This window comes from Triturus cristatus, chromosome 6 (genome assembly GCF_964204655.1).
Source record: "Triturus cristatus chromosome 6, aTriCri1.1, whole genome shotgun sequence".
NCBI lineage: Eukaryota > Metazoa > Chordata > Amphibia > Caudata > Salamandridae > Triturus > Triturus cristatus.
In genome coordinates, this window is record NC_140589.1 from 868,103,345 (window position 1) to 868,125,580 (window position 22,236).

General features: G+C 43.2%; 1 protein-coding gene and 1 long non-coding RNA gene across 2 annotated transcripts in view; one reads left to right on the top strand and one right to left on the bottom strand.

Moving 5' to 3' along the window:
- FRK (fyn related Src family tyrosine kinase) overlaps positions 1–22,236 on the top strand; it is a 243,328-nt gene that overhangs the window by 166,575 nt on the left and 54,517 nt on the right. The window contains exons 4-5 of the mRNA XM_085611457.1: positions 16,010–16,178; positions 19,025–19,183. Coding sequence (XP_085467583.1) covers positions 16,010–16,178; positions 19,025–19,183 — 328 coding nt within the window. The remainder of the gene's footprint in view (positions 1–16,009; positions 16,179–19,024; positions 19,184–22,236) is intronic.
- LOC146817982 (uncharacterized) overlaps positions 12,018–22,236 on the bottom strand; it is a 132,817-nt gene continuing 122,598 nt past the window's right edge. Inside the window, exon 3 of the long non-coding RNA XR_014963040.1 lies at positions 12,018–12,085. This is a non-coding gene — a long non-coding RNA (uncharacterized LOC146817982). The remainder of the gene's footprint in view (positions 12,086–22,236) is intronic.

Consider the following 22,236-nt stretch of genomic DNA (forward strand, 5'->3'; position numbering starts at 1 on the left):
AGCTCTGTGAGATCTTTCCTCTTCAGTTCAATCTACTGGACTCTCTCCAGTATTTTGTGTCTGTGTTAGTTTTCTATATCTATCTTCTACCTTATCTATGAATTTCTTCTCTACATCTGACAATGAACAGGTCAAGTTATGCCGATGAGCATAAGCCGTTTCCAATTCCAAAGACGGTATGAAGTACTTATTCAAATGCTTGTGGGCAGGAACTTCAGGAAGCACTGCATTGTAATTGGAAAAGAAATACTCAAACTGACCTCTCTCATAAAAGATACTAAGCAACAAACTACATGAAATTCCATACGTCAGTGGAAGATGGTGATATCTAATACCCTCGTCCACTGAGGCAGGTAACTGCATGCACACGTAGCAGTCTTTCGCATTCATCGCATCCACATACTCGTATAGCAGCCTCGCGTACGCATTAAGCTTAAAATCACCTTTTAACAAATCTATGTGAAATCTACGACTCTCTTCGATTAGTAAAGCTCTTTCAGCTCCTATGGTGACCTCCTTTTGGCTAGAAGTGGTAGGTGTTCCCTGTACCTCCGCTTCCTGCTCATGTGAAACAATATACAAACCTACAACCACAATGATTATAGAGACTATCACTCCACCTACAAGTGTACCTACAACTAATTTGGACCTACGATGAGTATTTCCAGCATCCATGATCTCGCAAAGTTCTCAATAGTTCTTGGTTTCAGCAGCAAACAATTAAGAGTCTCTTTTCTCCTCCAGATGTCGCTTGCTAACCATAAGGTTAAACCAGATTGGTCGCACACTGCTACACCTACCAGGCGTGTTCCCCCAATGAAAATGGTCCCTGAAGGTCAGCGTCGGCGGATACACCTATGCTCGAGTGTGAATGCAAGTATGCGTGGCGTGTGCCATCCCTGGACACGTGTTTCGAGGTAGTTGCCTCTCGTCAGCAGGGAGTAGGAAAATGTGTGGGGTTGCTGTGTAAGCTGCTAAAATCGTTATCAGGTCTAGTACCTCTCGTAGCGCGCAGGTGCGTAACCATGAGTCCGTCGACTCCACCGGCTCAAGGGAGCCTGAATATAAAGTTAAACCAGATTGGTCGCACACTGCTACACCTACCAGGCGTGTTCCCCCAATGAAAATGGTCCCTGAAGGTCAGCGTCGGCGGATACACCTATGCTCGAGTGTGAATGCAAGTATGCGTGGCGTGTGCCATCCCTGGACACGTGTTTCGAGGTAGTTGCCTCTCGTCAGCAGGGAGTAGGAAAATGTGTGGGGTTGCTGTGTAAGCTGCTAAAATCGTTATCAGGTCTAGTACCTCTCGTAGCGCGCAGGTGCGTAACCATGAGTCCGTCGACTCCACCGGCTCAAGGGAGCCTGAATATAAAGTTAAACCAGATTGGTCGCACACTGCTACACCTACCAGGCGTGTTCCCCCAATGAAAATGGTCCCTGAAGGTCAGCGTCGGCGGATACACCTATGCTCGAGTGTGAATGCAAGTATGCGTGGCGTGTGCCATCCCTGGACACGTGTTTCGAGGTAGTTGCCTCTCGTCAGCAGGGAGTAGGAAAATGTGTGGGGTTGCTGTGTAAGCTGCTAAAATCGTTATCAGGTCTAGTACCTCTCGTAGCGCGCAGGTGCGTAACCATGAGTCAGTCGACTCCACCGGCTCAAGGGAGCCTGAATATAAAGTTAAACCAGATTGGTCGCACACTGCTACACCTACCAGGCGTGTTCCCCCAATGAAAATGGTCCCTGAAGGTCAGCGTCGGCGGATACACCTATGCTCGAGTGTGAATGCAAGTATGCGTGGCGTGTGCCATCCCTGGACACGTGTTTCGAGGTAGTTGCCTCTCGTCAGCAGGGAGTAGGAAAATGTGTGGGGTTGCTGTGTAAGCTGCTAAAATCGTTATCAGGTCTAGTACCTCTCGTAGCGCGCAGGTGCGTAACCATGAGTCCGTCGACTCCACCGGCTCAAGGGAGCCTGAATATAAAGTTAAACCAGATTGGTCGCACACTGCTACACCTACCAGGCGTGTTCCCCCAATGAAAATGGTCCCTGAAGGTCAGCGTCGGCGGATACACCTATGCTCGAGTGTGAATGCAAGTATGCGTGGCGTGTGCCATCCCTGGACACGTGTTTTGAGGTAGTTGCCTCTCGTCAGCAGGGAGTAGGAAAATGTGTGGGGTTGCTGTGTAAGCTGCTAAAATCGTTATCAGGTCTAGTACCTCTCGTAGCGCGCAGGTGCGTAACCATGAGTCCGTCGACTCCACCGGCTCAAGGGAGCAGTTGAACAATACTTCGAGAAGCTGGAAATCCCCTTGCTATTTCAGTTCCTTATTTACACAGTCCACAAAAAGACTTCCCTAGCCCTCTTTCGTCTCTTCTGCGGAAATTCCCTAAGTTTATTTTTCTTCCACTCGGACCTAGGTTATCTTCTTTATAGACCTTCATTTACAACAAAGTTCACCTTTCAATCCAAAATAAGATCAGCTCCCAGAATCTCTAAAACATGCTGCAAAAGTTCAAGACGAAGAACGATCACCTCATGGGTAGGTGCTTCAAATCCAAACGTTGGAAAGACCAATCTTTGCAGTATCAATTCACGGACGTTACTCAGAAGCGGGGGATTCGGAACAGTCAGGGTCAGCTCTCCTCCGATTTCGAGACCTGGGACCACCAATCCCAAATCTATTTTCACATTCGGTATCTTGCTGACCACAGTCACGAACCTCAACCTCCCCGAACTCAGAACTCCTGGCATCAGTCACAACGTACGTCCACTCTGGGATGGCGTATCTCCGACACGGCACTCTTGCTCTCCTGGATCTTCTTAGACCTCCTCAAGCTTGTTCTTCGTCACTCTGTTCAGAATCAGATGTTTCAGAAACTGGAGCAAGATCTCTTTCAGGTGCCAACCTCGGGTTCAGCCGCCTCTGACTCCCAGGCCAAACCTCTTCTGCTCTCGTGGCACTTCTGCTCTCCCTCTGGGTACCCTGTGCACTACTTCCTTCTTCAGCTGAATTTGACTCTACTCGACCCACAGCAATGCTTTCTCCGTCCGAGTCAAATTTGGGCTCTGATTGACACAACCCCTTTCAACTCGATCCAGTGCACAACCAACTGCGTCAGCAACCCTCACAGCTTGGCTTGCCCTCTCAGATGGCCCTGCCACCTCAGCTGGATTTTCATTCACGAGAGGGGCTGTTTCTTCCAAGGGTGCTGGAACTCTGCGGGTATGGGAGGCATGCACCCAGTTCGGCAACCCTCCACAGTTCACTGCCGTGTTCGTGACCAGTATTACTTGGTACAGGCCACGACACCGAACATCCCGGCAACTCTTCCTCACTTGCTTACGAACAAGCACCCAGTCTCCTGGACACAGGTCATGGCACAGGTCACTCGAGGCTGGAACAGTTGCTGCTTGCACCTGCTGAGACACAGAACGGACCACATCAGCCAGTCCTTTGCAGTAATCAAGAATCAAGTCATCAGTGATGCTAATTAGAGCGGTAGCAGATATTGCTGGCAGTCGCATTGCCCTTCCCATCAGGATCTCGTGAGGTGATAACCCAGTTCTCCTATCTGAAACACTGCGAAGACTCATGAGGACCAAGGGCAATGCATCTGGCCATTTCAGAGATGTCGAGGTGCACACTTTTGCCATCCATGCTTTCAAAGTTCCATTAACCTGCTCCACAATCCCAGAAGCCTCTGGTCTGTAACTGCAATGTAGTCTCTGATCCATATTCAATGCAGCACAGAGCAATTTCATGATCTCACTGTGGAAATGTGTCCCTCTATCCGACTCCAAAGAGGACTGAAAACCGAATGTCGGGATAAGCTCCCTCAACAGCAGCTTAGCTACAGTGAGTGTGTCACATCTACAACTAGAACACATACCACAACTAGAATGTACCTCAACCCATTACATTTTGGCATCTCGATAAAATCCAACTGCATTCCATTGAAAGGCCCTCCTGGCCTCCCAATTTGACTCAAAGTTACAGCAGTTTTCTTTCCTGCATTAATTTGTTGACACGTAACACACCTCTGGCATACAGCTTCAGCAACTGCATGAAACTTTGGATTGTACCATGTCTGTCTAAACACTCGCACCATTGCATCCCTGTCAAGATGTACTGCACCATGTATCAACCTTGCCATTGGGCTCAAAAAACTTTCCGGCAACACAGCTCGACCATCACTCGAGACCCACACATCCACATCTCCTTTCTCACATCCTGATCTTATCCAGCCATCTCGTTCTTGGTCGGTAACCTCATCTTGCAATCGTTTTAGTTCCTCCCATGTGTCTGCCATGGCAAACATCATGCTGAGCTTGGTTCTTTTATTGGCTTTCTCCAGTGTAACCTCCTGTGAATATGCATCCTTGTTCTGCACAGAAACGGGCAACCTCATCTGTATAGTTATTACCCAGTGAAACAAAATCAGTCCCTTTCCCATGAGAAGAACATTTGACACCCGCAATTTCCCTGGGACACTGTAATGCCTCTAACAATTGTCTTACATATTCCCCGTTTCTGACGGGCGAACCTGAAGATGTCATGAAACCTCTCTGTGACCATAACTGCTCAAAGTCATGAACCACACCAAACCCGTACTGACTGTCAGTGTAGATTGTTATCCGAATCTGATCAGCAGCCAAACCGGCACGGGTCAAAGCAATGATTTCAGCTACCTGTGCGGAGTGTACTCCCTCTAGACAAGCAGCTTCAACAACTCCAGTGATAGTACATAACAGCAAACGCTGCTCTTAATCGACCAACATTGTCCCTTAAGCATGAACCATCCACAAAGAAAATTTCATCAGAGTCAGGGAGTGGTTCATCGACAATGTCTGGTCTAGGTTTGGTGCACAGTTCAGTCACATCAAGACAATCATGGTCGTCACAATCTTCACTATCTGCATTTGGAATGGGCATCAATGTCGCAGGATTCAAAACAGAACACCTCTTCAATGTCACATTTTCTGCGGCAAGTATAACTTGCTCATAGCGTGTTAATCTCTTATTTGTGAGGTGCTGTGTTTTGGTCCTCGTCATCAACAGTTCAACAGAATGTGGCACATAAACTGTAAGTGGTTGTCCCATGACAATACTCTCACACCTTTCAATACTGACACCTGTTGCAGCAACGGATTTGAGACATCCGGGCTACGCAGAAGCAACTGGGTCTAAAGTAGCTGAAAAGTAGGCAACTGGTCCACGGACACCTCCATGATTCTGATTCAAAACTGACAATGCGCAACCTTCTCTCTCACAACAGAACAACAAGAAAGCCTTGTTGTAATCAGGCATTCCCAAACCTGGAGCGCGACACATGGCCTCTCTGAGCCTTAAAAACGCCATCAAACAGTCGCTGTCCCATGGTACCGGATCACTCACATCCTTGTGCGTCAGTCGCTGTAAAGGCTTCGCCTCAAACGAAAAGTTGGGAATCCATTGGCGACAATAGCCAACCATCCCCAAGAACATTCTGACTTCTCTCTGTGTGGTAGGCACAGGCATGTTCATAATTGCCTCAATGCGATCTGGTGACACCTTCCTCTTGCCCTTCTCAATTCTGTGACCCAAATACTGCACTTCACTCAAACAGTATTGCAATTTGTTTGGGGACACCTTGTGTCCATTCTCTGCCAAATGGTTCAGTAAAGCAATGGTATCAATCCTGCAAGCGTCTTCTGTTTCTGAGGCAATGAGCAAGTCATTGATGTATTGCACCAGAACGGAGTTCTGTGGCAACACAAGACTCTCAAGAATCTTCTTCAGGATCTGATTAAAGATTGATGGACTCTCCGGGTATCCCTGAGGGATACAACACCACGTTAACACACGATTTTCCAGCCGGAAAGCACAAATAAATTGGCTTTCCTCATGGAGTGTAATCGAGAAGAATGCTTGACAAAGATCAATCACTGTGAACCACTCAGCTTCACATGGAATCTGATGGATTTGGTACCACTGGACAGCATGGAACAACTATCGTGTTGACCTTTCGCAGGTCCTGCACAATCCTGAATTTCCCACTCGGTTTCTGCATTCCCATGATAGGTGAATTACATGGGCTACGCATGATCTCCTTCAGAATTCCCTGCTTGATCATAGACTCGATTACAGGTTTGATCCCTGCAATAGTCTCGGGTGAAAAATTGTACTGGGGTGTCCTAGGAAATTCCACGTTCTGCTTGACCTGAAGCTTTACTGGCTCTACACCTTTGATCAACCCAATCTCTTCTCAGGAGAAGTCCCACACCTCATGTGACACAGAATCTCCAGTCGAGTGGAAGTTCCTCCACTGTCAGCGCTGGGTACATTTCTATGCACAAGTGCTGATTGGCAACTTTAAAGGCCGCATCATCATCCCTTGTCTGTACTTCAACTCCCTTAGGTGTGCAATAGATGGTACAATTTAATTTGCACAACAGATCTCTACCTAGCAGGCAAACTGGACTCTAGTCACACACCACGAACTGGTGTCGATCTCGGAATGTTCCTATTCTCACAGGAATTGGCTCTGTCAGTGGACTGGTCATTTTCTTATTCGCTACTCCAAAAATTTGGATCGATTGTCCCAAGAGGGGTAGGTTAGGGACTACTGCTGATCTTACAGTAGAATGGGTAGCACCAGTGTCAACGAAAAAGGTGATAGGATGACCATCAACATCTGCTTCCACGAATGGTCCCTCTGGTCTACCTCTAAGACTGCTCCAAGTGTGCAGTCTTCCTCCCCTCTCAGGCACCGTCATGCCAATGGGTCTGGGCTGTACTCATAATACCCTTCGAACAAAGGCATCTGTTGGTAAGTCCGAGTTCCCTGCTGAACCCTTGGTGGCTGGGGAACTTGTACCTGCGGACTGAACGTCCCCCCTTTCATCGACCTTGGTCTAGTCACTGTAGGGCCAGCTTCAGGTACAGGTACCTGAACTATCTCTACTTCCTGTTGCACTTGGTTAATCAGGTTCAAAGGACACTTGCGCTTCCAATGTCCAATCTGGTGACAAAGATGACACGCAGTGGTCTTCTTCAATGTCGCCACATCCACTCCTGTCTTGGGATCAACTGACTTTGGTCTTCCCTGACCTTGGACATTCTGGTTTCCTCCTTGGTTATTTCCCTGTCTCCTTCCTAAAGTCCCTCCACTAGGCTGAACTTGAGCCGTTTGCATCTGAACAAGCATTAATTTGTCTTTCAACTTCCTGTGCTTCGAATCGACCTGATCACTGCAGTATCTGGCATACCGCAAGATCTCATCCACCGGCTTGTTCTGCCAACAGATCAGATGTTGCTTTATCATGAGACTAACTTCTGGCCTCAAACCCAACACAAACTTTGAAACAAACTGTCCCATGTCTTTTGAATCTAAGGCATCTAATCCACTATACTGTTTGAAGGCCTGCAAAAGGCGTTCATAGTACTCGTGCACCGTCTCTTTTGGTTCTTGGACTGTCTGATCTATCTTAACCCAATCAATATCCTGAGGCGAAATTTTCGATTTTAACCAGGTGATCACTTGCTCAAACATTTTCATAACTATAGGTGACGGCCCATTCGTGACAGCATCTCTTTCTGGCTCTGAAGTCGGCCATTCAACAGCAATCTTACATGTAGACCATAAGTCCCCTGGAACCACGATGTCAAACAACGTGTTCAAATCAATCCACAACACTTTTGAGATCTTAACGAAGCGATCAACCTGCTTATACCATTTTACGGGCTTCTTCTTCAGCCGAGGAAAATCGTTCGTAAATGCAGCCAAATCACCCCTACTCTAAGGCACATGCACGTTCCCTCCATTTTGTACCTCTTGTAAAGGGAAATTCCCTATGCCTAACGTCTCTCCACCTGGAGGCGGCATCTCTCCTACTGTCCTTTTGGAACTCTTCTTCTCTGACCATCTTTCCTCCCATTTATCAAGCATGATCCATGCACGCAGCGCTATAATCAAATCTCGGATGTGTGTTCTCAGCCCTATGACCCTTTTCTCTTCCAGTTCTTGGTCACCATACTGCAACCTATGGTTTCCCTGCAATGACTTTGTTTTGGACAAATCCACCTCATACTTCTTGGCCAACTCTGTCAGTTTCTCATGTGCGGTTCTTGCCTTGCGAGTCACATACTTCGCTACAAAAAGTAACTCATCTTGTTCATAAATGTCTATCCTTTCAAGAGGCAAATTTCAATGTATTATTTTGTCTACTTCTGCTTTCAATCTCACTACATCTAACATCCTCGCTTTCATGGCGCCTTTCAATATTTCTAGACCAGCTGCACCATTCCGTTCGTCGTACTCGCAGCTCTGATCTCGAGATCTACTCTTTTCTGTCAGGTTCCTAGAGACTGGTCAGTTTCCTGAATTATCTTGCTCATCATTCCCTGCGGTTCTCTTACTCTGATTCCTCGCAGGCGGTACCCACATTCTCAAATCTGATCTTGACTCGGCCAGAGACCTTGGTCTCATCGGTCTCAAATCCATCTGTCCTCTAGAGGAGTTTGCAAAGGCTGGCAATGGCGTACTCCATTCTATAGGTCTCGGAGCCTGTTCCATCTTGCTCACTGTCCCGTTTCCCTCAATGACACTGCTTGATCCAGCAGCTGACTGTGCTAGACTACCAACTCTCTCTTGGTCTGGGTTGTAAACTGAAACAATGGGTCCAATGGTAATCGGTAAAGCATCCAGTAACCTCACACCTCTCGCAGCTTCGGTACTCGCTACAGACTGAATTCTCATGTCTTCCGTTCCTGTCGAGATTTTCCCTACTACTCTCACATCTGACTGAGTCTGTAGTCTACTAGTCCTTTCCGCTGGAGCTGACTTTCCTTCATAGGAATCTGGATTGAACGGAGGTGGTCTTTCCGACAGCAACTTCTCTACCAAGCTGTCATCCGTATCACTATCATCCTCATCTATGCTCTTTGCCTTCGCACTGTATGTTTTCTCTAGTAGTGGGTACAACCCATCCCCCTCAATCGTTTCCTCTCTCCACCTCTTCTCTAGTGCATCCCATCTCGCATCTTGGAATGCCCTGATCGACTTCTTCACTCTTTCTTGTTATCTGTCTCTTTTCCTGTCATTCGCTGCTCTGATCCATGCATGTAATGGCTCAAACTGGGTTGATCTAGTCAAAGGTCGCAAAGAAGACATCACAGATTTTAACTGATAGAACACATCCAACCTGAAAGTACCATATCATGGGAAAATCAGTTCTCCCTCACCATGAGTCATTTTATGCCAATTTTCAAGCCAAATTATAGTATGCAAGCCCACATTCTTTGCCACATAATGCGCTGGAGTATCCTCGGGAGGGCTTCTTCTCCCCCTCGACATGTTTGTCACCTCTACACAATTCTCGGAAAACCTTAAAACATTTCATGATGAACAAAATTTTGATTGCGCACAATGTTTTCGTTCACTTCCTGATGTCAATCCACCAATAGCAGCGCGACTCACACCAACCGACCTATCACAGTGCGACACCTTCTGACGTCACACTTCCTCTGCTCGCAGCAGTTCCCCTCCTACACAATTTGCTTCTCACTCTTGCATTCGTCCCATTCACACTCTGAAGTAATTATCTGTCCACAAAACGACCGGACAATCACTTCTCTGACTGCCTATGACAGTCTCTCAAAAATGTTGACTTCAAACCTGGCAACTGTCTGTCTGCAAAACGACCGGACAATCGCCTCAACTGATAGGTTTCAAACGCTCAAAATTCCACATAAAACAACCCACGACCAACGTTGGTTACTCACACATTCGCTCCCCCTATCTCGGTCTGGGTAATCGATGACGTCTCACAATTCCTTTTCAATGGTCAACAAAATCTACCTTGGGTGTCTTCTACACCACAGTTTCTCAGACTACTTGTCGAGTCTAAGAATTCTCGGGCTACGCGCGCTCACAGCCTGATCTCACAATCGCTCAACTCTCATACCAACTCTGCAAGACAGCACACAATCAAATCAACACCGCAATCTACAAAACACATCACCCTAGCCATACTCACTCTATCATGAACTGCCGCTTTCTGCCGCGTTGCTACTCTCCATCCGTCTTCATCAGCTGCAGCCATCTGCAGCTCTCCATCCAATGGGTCACCATCACTTGAATTCTATGGGCCTCTAAAATCTCTTATCCTGATCTAGATCTCCCCTCACTATCAGAGATAACCATCCTCTGCTACCAACTGATAAAGCCGGATTCTTATTTATCTTACCATCACCAAGAATCCTCTCCGGTCGCCAGGATCTTTTTATCTGCTAAATAGCGTAGAGGGGAGAAAATCCAATGTTAACACAGAATCAAGGGAAATCGAATTCGAACTCTAAAGGATCACTGACTCCGAATCTCAAATTTTAGGAATGTATTACAAAGCCAAAAATAACTGCACATACAAGCACCTCAGCACGAGGTTAAGAAAATAAATGGGCACTAATACAAAAAATATTCTATGCAGGAGCCTCATCCGACTCAGAATAAGAAGAATTGTCAGCTCTAGTAACATCAGGCAAGCAATAATCACTCCAATCTCTACATTAGAAGTCATTAACCTAAAAGGAAAATCAGTTAGTCTATCCCTACTCTATCTCTAATATGACATCCCTACTTAGCATTGTCCCTCCCTAGTCAGAGCTCGTTCTAAGATGCTCCTTCTAGCTCCCCATCTAAACCTCAACTGCTCAACCCACAGGGCACTGTCCCTAATTCAAAATCCCAAAAACGTAGAACACGTCCTCCGGCACAGCTCTTCAGCCAGGTCTTCTCCCAGTGATTTTCCAGTGAAACTTGTCTCCCTTCCAACAACTGTTTACTCGTCCTTGGGTCCCAGGCACCTTCTCCGCCGAAAGTATCATCCCTACATTCCAGTATACTCCCATATTGGCTTCTCAGGCCATCCTGACTCCTGAAACAAAGAGTTAGTTTCTCTAACGAGCTAGGTGTCCTTGCACCTGCAACAGAAACATGGGAACGAGAAACTTTCCACTTCTCTGAGATTTTCTAATGTCTCTGAAACTCCAAGCCATACCAAGGGAAACCATTTTGGCCTACAATATTTAGCTAACATAAGAAATGAACAGGCCTTCCTCTTAAACGTATATGTGATCAGGCCTTTAGACAATTTAAACACACTCTTCTAAAATCACACTATAAGCATTAATTTCATTACACTTCATGTATGAATAAGCAAACTACACGTGCAGGCTTTAATATGGTGCACGTTTAAACCTAATGCATCACATTACACGAAAAGCAATTATTATGCATTGACTAAAATACATTTGCAATTATCTACGACATTGCTCTTCATGAATGGCATGATTAAATTTCTAATCACACTAATATAAGTAGATTTTAGTATTACATTTCTAAGTCACACGTTAATACAATTTCCATTAATATGTGGGTGCGGACTAACAGTGATTATGATGCACCCCTACAATTTTCAGAACAACATGGTGCTCTATCACAACATAAAACATACAAGAAATTCCATAATCGCAATGTAAAATATTAAAAAGAGGACTTGATGATCGATATACAATTTGCGGTCCTCTTACCTATTATGCATGAGAAAAATCTAAATCTCCGAATCTAAATCTACTCTAAATAATACTGGATGAGGAAACCCTAATTAAATCCATTAAAGAAGAAAGATGTCTGCATGGTAGGACTTCTATAGAAGGTTTCTAAAGGAAAAGAATATTGTATAACATTAAGCCACACAACAGAGGTGTCGCAAAGAGGTGAACCTCTATAAATCTAATAGAAGTCTGAATAAACTGAAGTGTGATCATCAATTATGCCCACAAAAGACCCTTCGAGAATCCCATGTCACATGCTTCATTATTTTCCAACTTCAAACAGTAAAACTTGGCAACTACACTTGAAACTCCTTTCCTTTGGTCCACATATCAGAACGTCCTTGGATTCTTCCCTGTCTTTCTATTCTGCATGGACAGTGGTCCTCCCTTTGTTCATTAAGGCTTCTCATCCTTGCCAAAAGTACACCTCCCGAACATCACTATCACTCTCACACAATGTGCATTCTCTATTCATAAGATCACCGTCCTCACCTGCAGAGGAGAGATAAACATTGCATCCAAAAACATCAATACATCCAAATGCTTAAGGCCTTTATTCAAGTTAGTGTGGCAAGCATCTCAATACATGTTTAAATGCATGATTACAGATACAAATGTGGTTATAATATAGATATAGAGCACTAGAATTAACAATATTATTCAAACCACACAAAGGCAGATATATTTGTGAACTGCAATTCAATGTTACTGCAAGTAAAACGTTACTATGCACACATTTAAATGTCGAGATTACACACTGAATGTACCTTCTGTATTTGTTCAGGTGCACTACATTACGTTTACAATGCTGCATCTTACAAATTCATGAGGCCATGTGTAAATATATATGTGGCCTAATCAAACAAAAAGGTGGATCCAAAATGATGCTGCTTCACCACTATCAAAATAAAAATCATCAGGATGAAATCAGCCAAGAGCACTCTTCATATTCAAACCATCCCGGAGAGCGGGAACATGCTAACCATCTTGGGTGTAGAGTAAAATGAAGACGTTTTTGGTCTTGTAGCAGCAGCTGAGAGAGACATGATGTGTGATACTTGGGTTCCTTCATCACCTGGATTCAAATAATCATAGCCAACATAAATTAAAGTTTCCCATAGGTGTCCCTAAATCATCTCTTGGTAGCGGTCTCAAGGTTGAATTCTGCAGGAGGTGATGACAGAAACAACACCCACAATATCAAACAGCTAAAGAGGTGAAGAGTGTTCTAAATAGCCAGAGAAGATTACAAAAGAAGAATTTGTCAATTTGAAATGACTTGGGATCAGAAAAATCAGTAATATTAACCCAGAACAAGAATACATTTATTTGCCCATTAAATGTTTAGGGTCCAATTCTCAACATCTGTTAAAAAGTAAATAAGGCAATAATCCATTCTGATGTACTTGCTCTGAAATTTATAGTAGATTTCTAACTATTATGGAGTTTAAGAAAATCCAAGAGTGTACTCCTGGGCATCAGTGACAGTAGTAATTTCCAGGAGTACTGCTTCTCTTACATGACTATAGGGATTATTCACTAGGCAGCCAGCACCACCTAAATATGGTGGAAATGTGCATTTCAACATTCATTTTTTTCGTATATGATCCACAAGGAAAATCCTTTCCTTTTGAAGATACCCTTCTGCTACAGTATAGTGAAATTTAAAGATGTTCCCTTCCCAGTCTCATGTTGGAACCACACCTTTTTTAGAGCAACATTGCAAATGTTGTAAGGGTAGAAATGATTGTGATTACACACAGAATTTTGAGTTTGGGGATGGCCTCTTCCAATTCTCATCTTAGAAATCGACACTCAACCCTTGTTTGGCAGCAGCATGCCACGGTGTTTCCAGGATAGAAATGGTCATGCTAAACATATAGATATGAGTTTATGGCTGTTCTTTTAATTTTTCATGGCCACTTGAGCTGACACTTCTCCCCTCCCCCAAACCTAAAGATAATTTATAATGCATAGAATACATGTTTAAATGTAATCTGTTCAAACAGCAACACCGACCATCAAGGAAAGCATGCGGGAACAGGAATTCATTCCATTAATACGAGTGGGAAATCTATTTTTCAGGTCCAGAATGTATTTTTTATTTTCCATAGTATTCAATAAAAGGCTGTCATCTCTACCCTGTTTAAAAGTTTTTAAAAAGTGCATGTGCTAAGAAGTGCATACTTTAGCCTGCAGTATTTTGGAGAGCTCCTGGCTTTTATTGAAGGGACTCCCAATGTTAATTTTCTTTTTTTTCTTTTCATACATGATCATGACTTTTGTGAATTCTTCGCCCACCTAAGATTAGATTCAAAACCTGAAGTAGATTTAAACTGTGAACGAGGAAGTATATACGCATGCTAACAGAATAAATTAATCATAGAAGCGTATTAACCATTAAATGTTGTACAAAAACAAAGTGCAAATTGAGTACCGGCAAAAGAAAGAACCACATCAGTGGACTATCAAGTAAAACACTGTGCACATTTCATCCGCATCCATTCTAGCTTATTATTCAGTAAGGTCATATAGAGATACTATGTAATGCATCTATACAATACACCTACTATGATCTACATAGCTGAATAGCGGATATGTGCTCATATACAAACCTTTTTCAGCGTTCTGGCTTCTAGGTGCCTTTAGTGCCAAGAGACACCAAATTTAAATTCTCTGTACAGACCAATAATTTTCAAACCTGTTAACACTGTGAGGTTTTCTCACCAAAAAGCATGACCACTGGATTATTTGTATCAGTGCTTTTAATACTGTGTAAAAGTTCGAATCCTTGTAATTTTATAATCCACATGTTACTACTTATATAAGTGACCTCACTAGTGCATTCTGGAACATACGCTACATATTCACTTTGGGAGTTAATAAAAGATAATAAACCTTTTACTCTCAAAGATTGTATTGGTAACATTTTAAGTCTGTTTAAATTTTTTTCTATCAAATCTTTTACATCTTACATTTGCTGCAGGTGCAAAATCTGTGAATAGATGTCAACCAATCAGTGTATTTTTCATAGTGGAATTAAAATGTCCAATCCGGGAGTAATCTCAAGAAACTCAAATACTTGCACAGAGATTGTGAGATATTTTTGCTGTTACCAGTAAACTAGGGAATATAAAGCAAGATCAAATTGCCACCTTTTATCATTTAGGTATTCAAAAACCTTCTCTTCTGCAATTCCTAGCCTTAAGTTTTGCATTAGTCAAGATCTCTTGCATCTTCTCCATCTCCATAAATATTATAGCATTTCCTGTCTCATGATTTGACACATATAGTTAAAGATCTAACACTTCTATTTTTCTTTGTATAACTGTATGTGTAAATCCATCTTAAATTGTGCATGTTTTCATTGAAGACTGAAATATATTGTTTATAGTGATTGATGCTAGTATTCCAAACAATGTGGAGGTCATCGATGTACCTTAACCACATTATGACACGCTGATACAATTTTCAATTGTCGAAAGACCAACCAATGTTTTTTTCCCCAAAACCCATCATCTGGTTGATATGTGTGTGTAATTCATGAACTCCATCACCACACCATGGATATGAAGATAGTATTTTTCAATTAACAATTAATAGGAAAGGATGGATTGAGAAAGCATAAGCAAATGTAATCCCCGCACACAATTACAAAATATTACATCTAACATATTTTGTAGAGAAATCTTGCATGTGGAAGTTTTATATAAGTGAACAAGACTCATTACAGCTGGTGTAGAGTAGAATTTTCTAAAACCAGTAAAGCAGGCATTTTTGAGAAGGTGATTGGGCAAATGTTATTCACAAACCTCTACCTGGTTGCATTAGAGTTTTGAATATGAAGGGATGGATACTGTTATTTTCATATTTATGCTTATGTGAATTTAAAAGTTAGACTATCACTATGTGAGAACGTTTAATTCCCTTCATCTTAATTTTGCCAATTTCCAGAAACTCTGGGGTGTGAGATGTACAGTTTAGTTTTAAGAACCTATTTGGAAGGGATATGGGCGCAGATTGACCCTTTAAATAACATAATTAAACTTCCACATCACCAACTGTCCTCTGCACAACTAACATAAATAACCTTCCTAAAGCCTTTCCTGCCCAATAGCAGATCAAGGTCCCTTCCTCTGATACCAATGAACAAAATGATCACAACATATAGGTCATGTCACTAAGTGAACTAAGGCAGCGTTTTGGAAGGGGTGAGCATTGCCATTTCGAATTAACACCAGACAATTTATTTTTGTTGTTTTTGAGAGTAAAGAAATGTTCTTAACTCGTGGATTAATGAGATACATTTTAGCATGGTTGCCTAAAGTTATTTTACTCGTATTACTTCTTAATAGCGGACAGGTGACTAACGGTCAATAACACTGGTTAAAATATGTTTTTTCTTCTTTATAAAAGACAGAGGTCCCTGTCCCATTAGACTTGTCGTATAGACATGTAGATCAATGGGAGATTGACCGCACCTCTCTATCGCTGCTTAAGAAGCTGGGATCTGGGCAGTTTGGAGAGGTATGGGAAGGACTGTGGAACAACACAACGCCAGTGGCGATTAAAACCCTGAAACCAGGTACAGTTATTTCCCAGTACATCATTCAACTGCACTTACTCACTCTTTAGCTATCTTGTTCATATTGGGTTTTTTTAATCTCGGAGCTATCCTGCTGTCACTCATTTCCTATCTTTCTCTTCTTCCTTCTTTCTCCATTTTCTGACTTTCTCTTTTTTTGCTCAGAGTCAAACCAGAGTGATGAAAAATAAGCCCCGATCTCCATCAATGAGTGTTAGTGGTGACCACCTGTAACCACTGGCTCAAATGAAGCAGTAACTTATCTTTTATCTAACATCTTTCTCAACTAAAGTGGTTTATCCTTCACTTCCGGATGTTCTTCTATGCCTGGTATTTTACCTATGATTATTTGTCTTTAATCAACCAGCATGATTATCATACGGATGAGAGATTGCCAGAGATCTCCCTTCAAATGAAACCAGGATATTCTGAATTGAATGGTCCTAAAGTTTGGGCAACTTAAGAGCTCTTCTCAAAATCTCAGAGAATTGCCCCTTGCCTTTAGAAAACTCTGTCAGTTAACATTCACCTTTAATCACCACAAGTAGCTTTCTGGAAAATGTTAACCCTTTCCTAGCTTTCTATATTATATTAAATTTAGAACAATGTAATGTGTTTTAGTTAGCTGAATGCTGAGTTTTTTCCTTTATCATTCCTTCATTATATTTGTTTTAATTTGTATGTTCCATAAGCTTTTGTTTCTGCATATGGGCTTACTGGTATCTATGTTGATTTTGTCTATTGTACTCCACCACATTATCATTTTCCATTCGCGTTTTATTTATTTGAAGTTGAAATGAAAAAACACATGAATAGCTAGTGCTCATCAGTTTTCTCCCCTCTATTCAAAGCCATGTAAATGTTAATGTTTTAAGTCATGGTTGACTTGTAGAGTAAAATCGGCAATGTCTTTACATGTCCTAGGTTATGTGTTCAGAATAACATTTGTAAATTGTTTGTCTCATTATCATGAATGGCTAAACCATCATAAAAACTATTGCCCTGATTCGAAGTCTGGCAAAACTAGGGGGTTAGGGTTGATGGGGATTATTTACTGCAATAAATCCACAACCAAGAAGAGATGAGAGATTCTGCCTTCTCTCATCTCCCCGGAATCTATATAACTCACTTCACGAGATGGACCTCTAATTGGGGGTAAAGAAAAGATTAGTCCCCCACTTAAAGATGTACCAATTGGTAACACATGGGTAGGAAAGAAACGGAAAACAAGAGAAAGCAATTAAAAGATACAGTCCAGGAGTCTCAAAGGAGCAAGAGAACCTCTTGGGAAATCCCAAAGGGTTGTAAATACTGCCCTCACCCACTCAATGAGTGGTATTCTTCATCATAGGGCCACTACGACACCCTGACACAGACCAACGTCGAGGGTGGAGCGCAAGGAAAAATACAGAATAAAGAAAAGGAAGAATTTCCAAAGGTAAGGATCCCTATTGCAGAGAAGATTCTAAAACTGTCTAAGTGGGTACCCAAGAACTTTATTATGGGTCCCACTTGGCAGGATTAAAAAGAGCATTAGTGGGGTAAATGGGAAAGTAATGTCACCATTATCCTATCTGCGGTATCAACATGTTTCTGACCTTGATTGCCGCCAGGTAGGGTCGTTGGCATTCATCAGGATACAGATCCCTAAAAAATGTCTTAGTAGTGTTCCCTTTTAGTCTAATCACTAGTTGGTAGGGGACCTGTCGGTGGCAATACTTGCCCTTTGTAAACACACATCGTCTGCGTACTCGAGTTTCATCAATGATGTTCCTAACTCTGGGTTAGAGTGGGGACACAGTCCTATAGTCACACTTTCATCAAGGTGCGGGTGTTTCCGACTTGGCCACTCTGCTCCCTCCAACGAGGGAGCAGAGTGGTCAAGTCAGAAACACCCTACGAACTAGTTATTAGAGCTGTGTGATGCCATATTGTGGGTAACACTTCACTCTATAAAATGCAATACATTCATTCATTCATCATGACCCCTGTAGATATGTTCACAGGAGCCAAAGTCAGAGGTATTGATAAATTCGAAGAGATCACATACATGCTGGAAATCTGTTCTGGATTAGCAGCCAAATTGTTCTGAGCAAGATATTTAGAACCAGGATTTATTTATTTTTCTTTTTAGTGTGGAGTAAGGTCGGCTAAGGACATTCGTCTGCAACACTCAATTGTACTTTTCTGGAAATGGAAAAAATAAAATGAAGACCCTCTTGCTCTCAATTCAGTGTCCAAATGGGCTCTGTGTTTTATTCAATGTCAAACCTCTTGCTCTCAATTCAGAAAGTGTCCAAGTAGGCTCTGTGTTTTATTCAACAACATGACTGTGCTACTCTATGGAGCTGACACTGAGTTGAATTAGTTTTGTCTGCATATCAGAATTACATGTACTCTCTCCTGTTAAGTTCATGGTTTTTCTCTGTCAAAGGTTTCCTTGGAGAGTGGGTGAAAGTTCTTGTTTTGCTACTTCCAATAAAAAGGCACGAGAAGCCACACTTAGAGGAGTATGCATGTGGTTGAACGTCAGAGAATTTATTGCAGCAAGAATACCGACTCTCATAATATTGTGAAGATGAGTATATAGCGATCAGTCTAGATTTACTATTCTTAACTTTGTATCTCCATACTTTGAAGATACATGCATAATTGAGTTCAGTATAGTAAATCTACACTAACTTATATACATTTACCTTCACAATATTGTAATAGTCGATATTTTGGCTACAATTAATTGTATCGACCAATATTTTTGTACAGGATATTCTGGTAGAACACCATGCATGGCTTCAACTGAGATACAAACTTTAATTTACCTAGGTCTGGTCGTCTTATTGTTTCAGGCTCCATGAATCGTCAGGACTTCTTAAGGGAGGCTCAGATCATGAAGAGCCTACGGCATCCGAAACTTATCCAGCTCTACGCCGTTTGCAGTTTAGAAGATCCGGTATATATTATTACTGAGCTGATGAGGCATGGAAGTCTGCTGGAATACCTGCAATGTAAGTATATTGGCCATGCTATGCCATTTATACTCTAATTATTAGATGCGTAGAAAAACTCATGTGCACTCAGAATTATCATTCTGTGGTGTACATTAATTACCGGGTTCTGCTTTTCCCACGGGATTTCCTATCATTCTGTAGACTTCTCCCTGAACTCATTTGTTCTGGTTTTCACAGACTGAGGGGTCTATTATGTTGTAGGGCGGATCGCCACCGCCCGCATGGCGGTTGCGATCCGCCCTACATCATACCCCGCTTGCCACCCATTTCCCCCCGCCCTATTAGTATGGCGGGGGAGACCCCAGCAGACGGAAAGACCGTCTGCCGGTTTTCCGCCAGCCGACCAGTCGACCGGGCGGAAAAGGGGCTGGATGTGGGGGCGGTGTCTGAAAGACACCGCCATCCATATTCGCATGGGCAGCGGTGCAGGGCTTTCCATGGTGTAGACCCTGCCATGGAAAGCCATGCGGAGTTTGCTTACGGGGGCCCGTTGCGGTACCCCCCCTACATTGTCACAGACAAGGTGGCAGGCACCGCGCGGTGCCTGTCACCTTGTGCAGGACAATGCACAACGTGCATTCCCAGCATTGTGGCGGGCGGTGCTGTCAGCACCACCCGCCACAATGCTGAGACTAGAGGATGCCACCGCCACGGTGACGGTGGCATCCTAATTGCCGGTGCAGGACCGCCGCATCACTGGTGGCCGGTCCCTGCACCGCTGGGGTGGCGGGTGGACTAAAGTCTGCCCGCCATCCTAATAGGCCCCTAAGTGTGTATGGGGATAAACTAAAGTGTGCACATTGTACTGCACATCACATAAGCCTGTTTTGAGTGGAAATTCCATTTTCTGCCCAAATAGCAATTATCATGACTTTAGACTTCATGGATAAGTGAGCGGATACGATGAATCCAGTTTTCTAACTACCACTAGCGGCTCATCTGTAGGGGTGTAAGTCTCCTCTGACCCACTGCTAGTTGCCACAAACAACAGATATTTTATTTATTTATACATTTAGTTGCATTCCAATTTCATACCATTCTAATAATCACTCAGGCTAACATGGCATTGCGTAGTGGGCGTGGCCCGTCATTGTCATGGCAGTGACGGGAGTGCTGCCTGCCCTATGCATTAGAGTAAAGTCCACATGTTGAACTGACCAGTTTCTTGATATGACCAGCCTGACATGCATTCTTTAGTCCTCTGCTACCCACACTACGAGAAACCGAGACACAGGCCCCTGGTCTCTAACTAAGCGGTGGGTGCGCCTGACCAGCCAATCCTTGCACTGCTCTTTTGCTGTTTCAATAACGAAATAGCATGAGAGCAGCGTCCGGATTGGCATGATGAGCTCTGTAGAAGGATGCAACCCCTGCTTGCCTTCGTACTGGGTATGTGGCAGGCAGCACAGGGACGGTAGACCCCTTCAACATAACCGATAATTGAGGGTCTTTATTTTGAAGCCACTTGACTGATTGGCCATGTTTCTTCTGGTACCTTTCCCGCATAACATCCCAACACTGACCGTGAAAATATAACTAACTACCTCGTCCCAGCCATTCTTACTGCTTTGGAGACCAGGAATAATCCAATCGGCACATTTATTGTAGTGCTATGGTTATTAGGAAATGGTGGCACTGGGTTTTGGCAGATTTGCCAGGGTGTAGGAGCTGCAGTGCCCTATTGTGAGATATCCTGGCCCCTGAAACACTTGGAGGGATGCAGCAAAGAACATTTTGTGTGCCATCCTGTCTATGGGCCTTATGAGCACTTGCATATTCCTGCATATGGTAGTCCTTGCTCACGCCTTGAAGTACTTTCCTGGACATCGAAGTTCAGCGATATTGCCTGTTGCCCAGTGGTGCGTTTAATGTATCAAAAAAGTGAGTTTTAGCAAAAAGAGAAGGAGATCTGTTCACAAACTATTTATCCTACTTGTGGCCACTAGCCGGTGGGAAAGGAAGGCTCTTGGGTTAGGTTAGGCAGGTCACCTTTTGGAGCTAATGAGCAAAATCTGTAAATCGTAATTCCTGTTGTGGTGTTAATAATAGAGGTAGTGGAATCATAACACAGGGTGGCTGTACTTTGGACAAGTCTGGGACGTCACACTGTGGACCTCACCACGTGCCATGCATGCTGACCTTGGAGCACTGTGTGTGTCCGGCCTTGTATTCCTTAAGCTGCAGTGTACACCTCATTGGGTGACCAGGCATCCTGGATTTACCGTGACAGTCCCTGGTTTTCACCAGGTGTCCCAGCAGATTTCGGCAATTTTGGCTTATGTCCCGGTTTTTAGAGGGGGTCAACTGAAACCAGTGAGAGGCCCTTTTTGGGTGTTCTAAACCTGTGCTACTTAGCAGCTGTTATAAGTAAGCAATTTAATTAACAGGTATGATGCAGGTTTTAGCCTTACATTTAATTTTTATTTTTAGTACCTCTACTGTTTTCCTATGTTGATAAGAGCTTTCATTCTGCGCCTCTTTGTTGATGTAAAATGGTAGTCCTTCTTCAATTTTTGCAAAATGTCCCGGTTTTTGGTTCTCAAGATCTGGTCACCCTAACACTTTGGAGTATTGCCTAAGCTTCCTTTGATTGCGCTTAACATAACATCCACCTTGTGCTTCAAAAGGCTTGGGTCACCTGTCTGTTTACTTCATTCTTTTTTTACAATCTGCCTCTGCCGGTTTTAGGCCACTTTTCCTATAAATGCAAGAGATGTGCAGCACTTTTCTATAGTGAAAAGCCAAACAGCTATGGTGAACTGCAGAGCCTGTGCTGCCCAGTTTAAGGCATGTTTGTCTGATGCTCCAAAATGCAATATTTATAGTTTTTTTTAATTTTATTTTTTTATTTAGAAATATTCTGATTTGGTGCTTATATTATGGCAAATCTTTTCCTGGCATGTTTTATTAGAAATTATGCACAATATTCATAACCTTTGGCACAAGGTGTTTGCACATATCCACAAGCACTGCGGTGAATAATTTCCATAGCAGTGCTCGAGCATATGTACAGACAAATTGTGCCAAAGAGTAAGCATATTGCAAGTGGC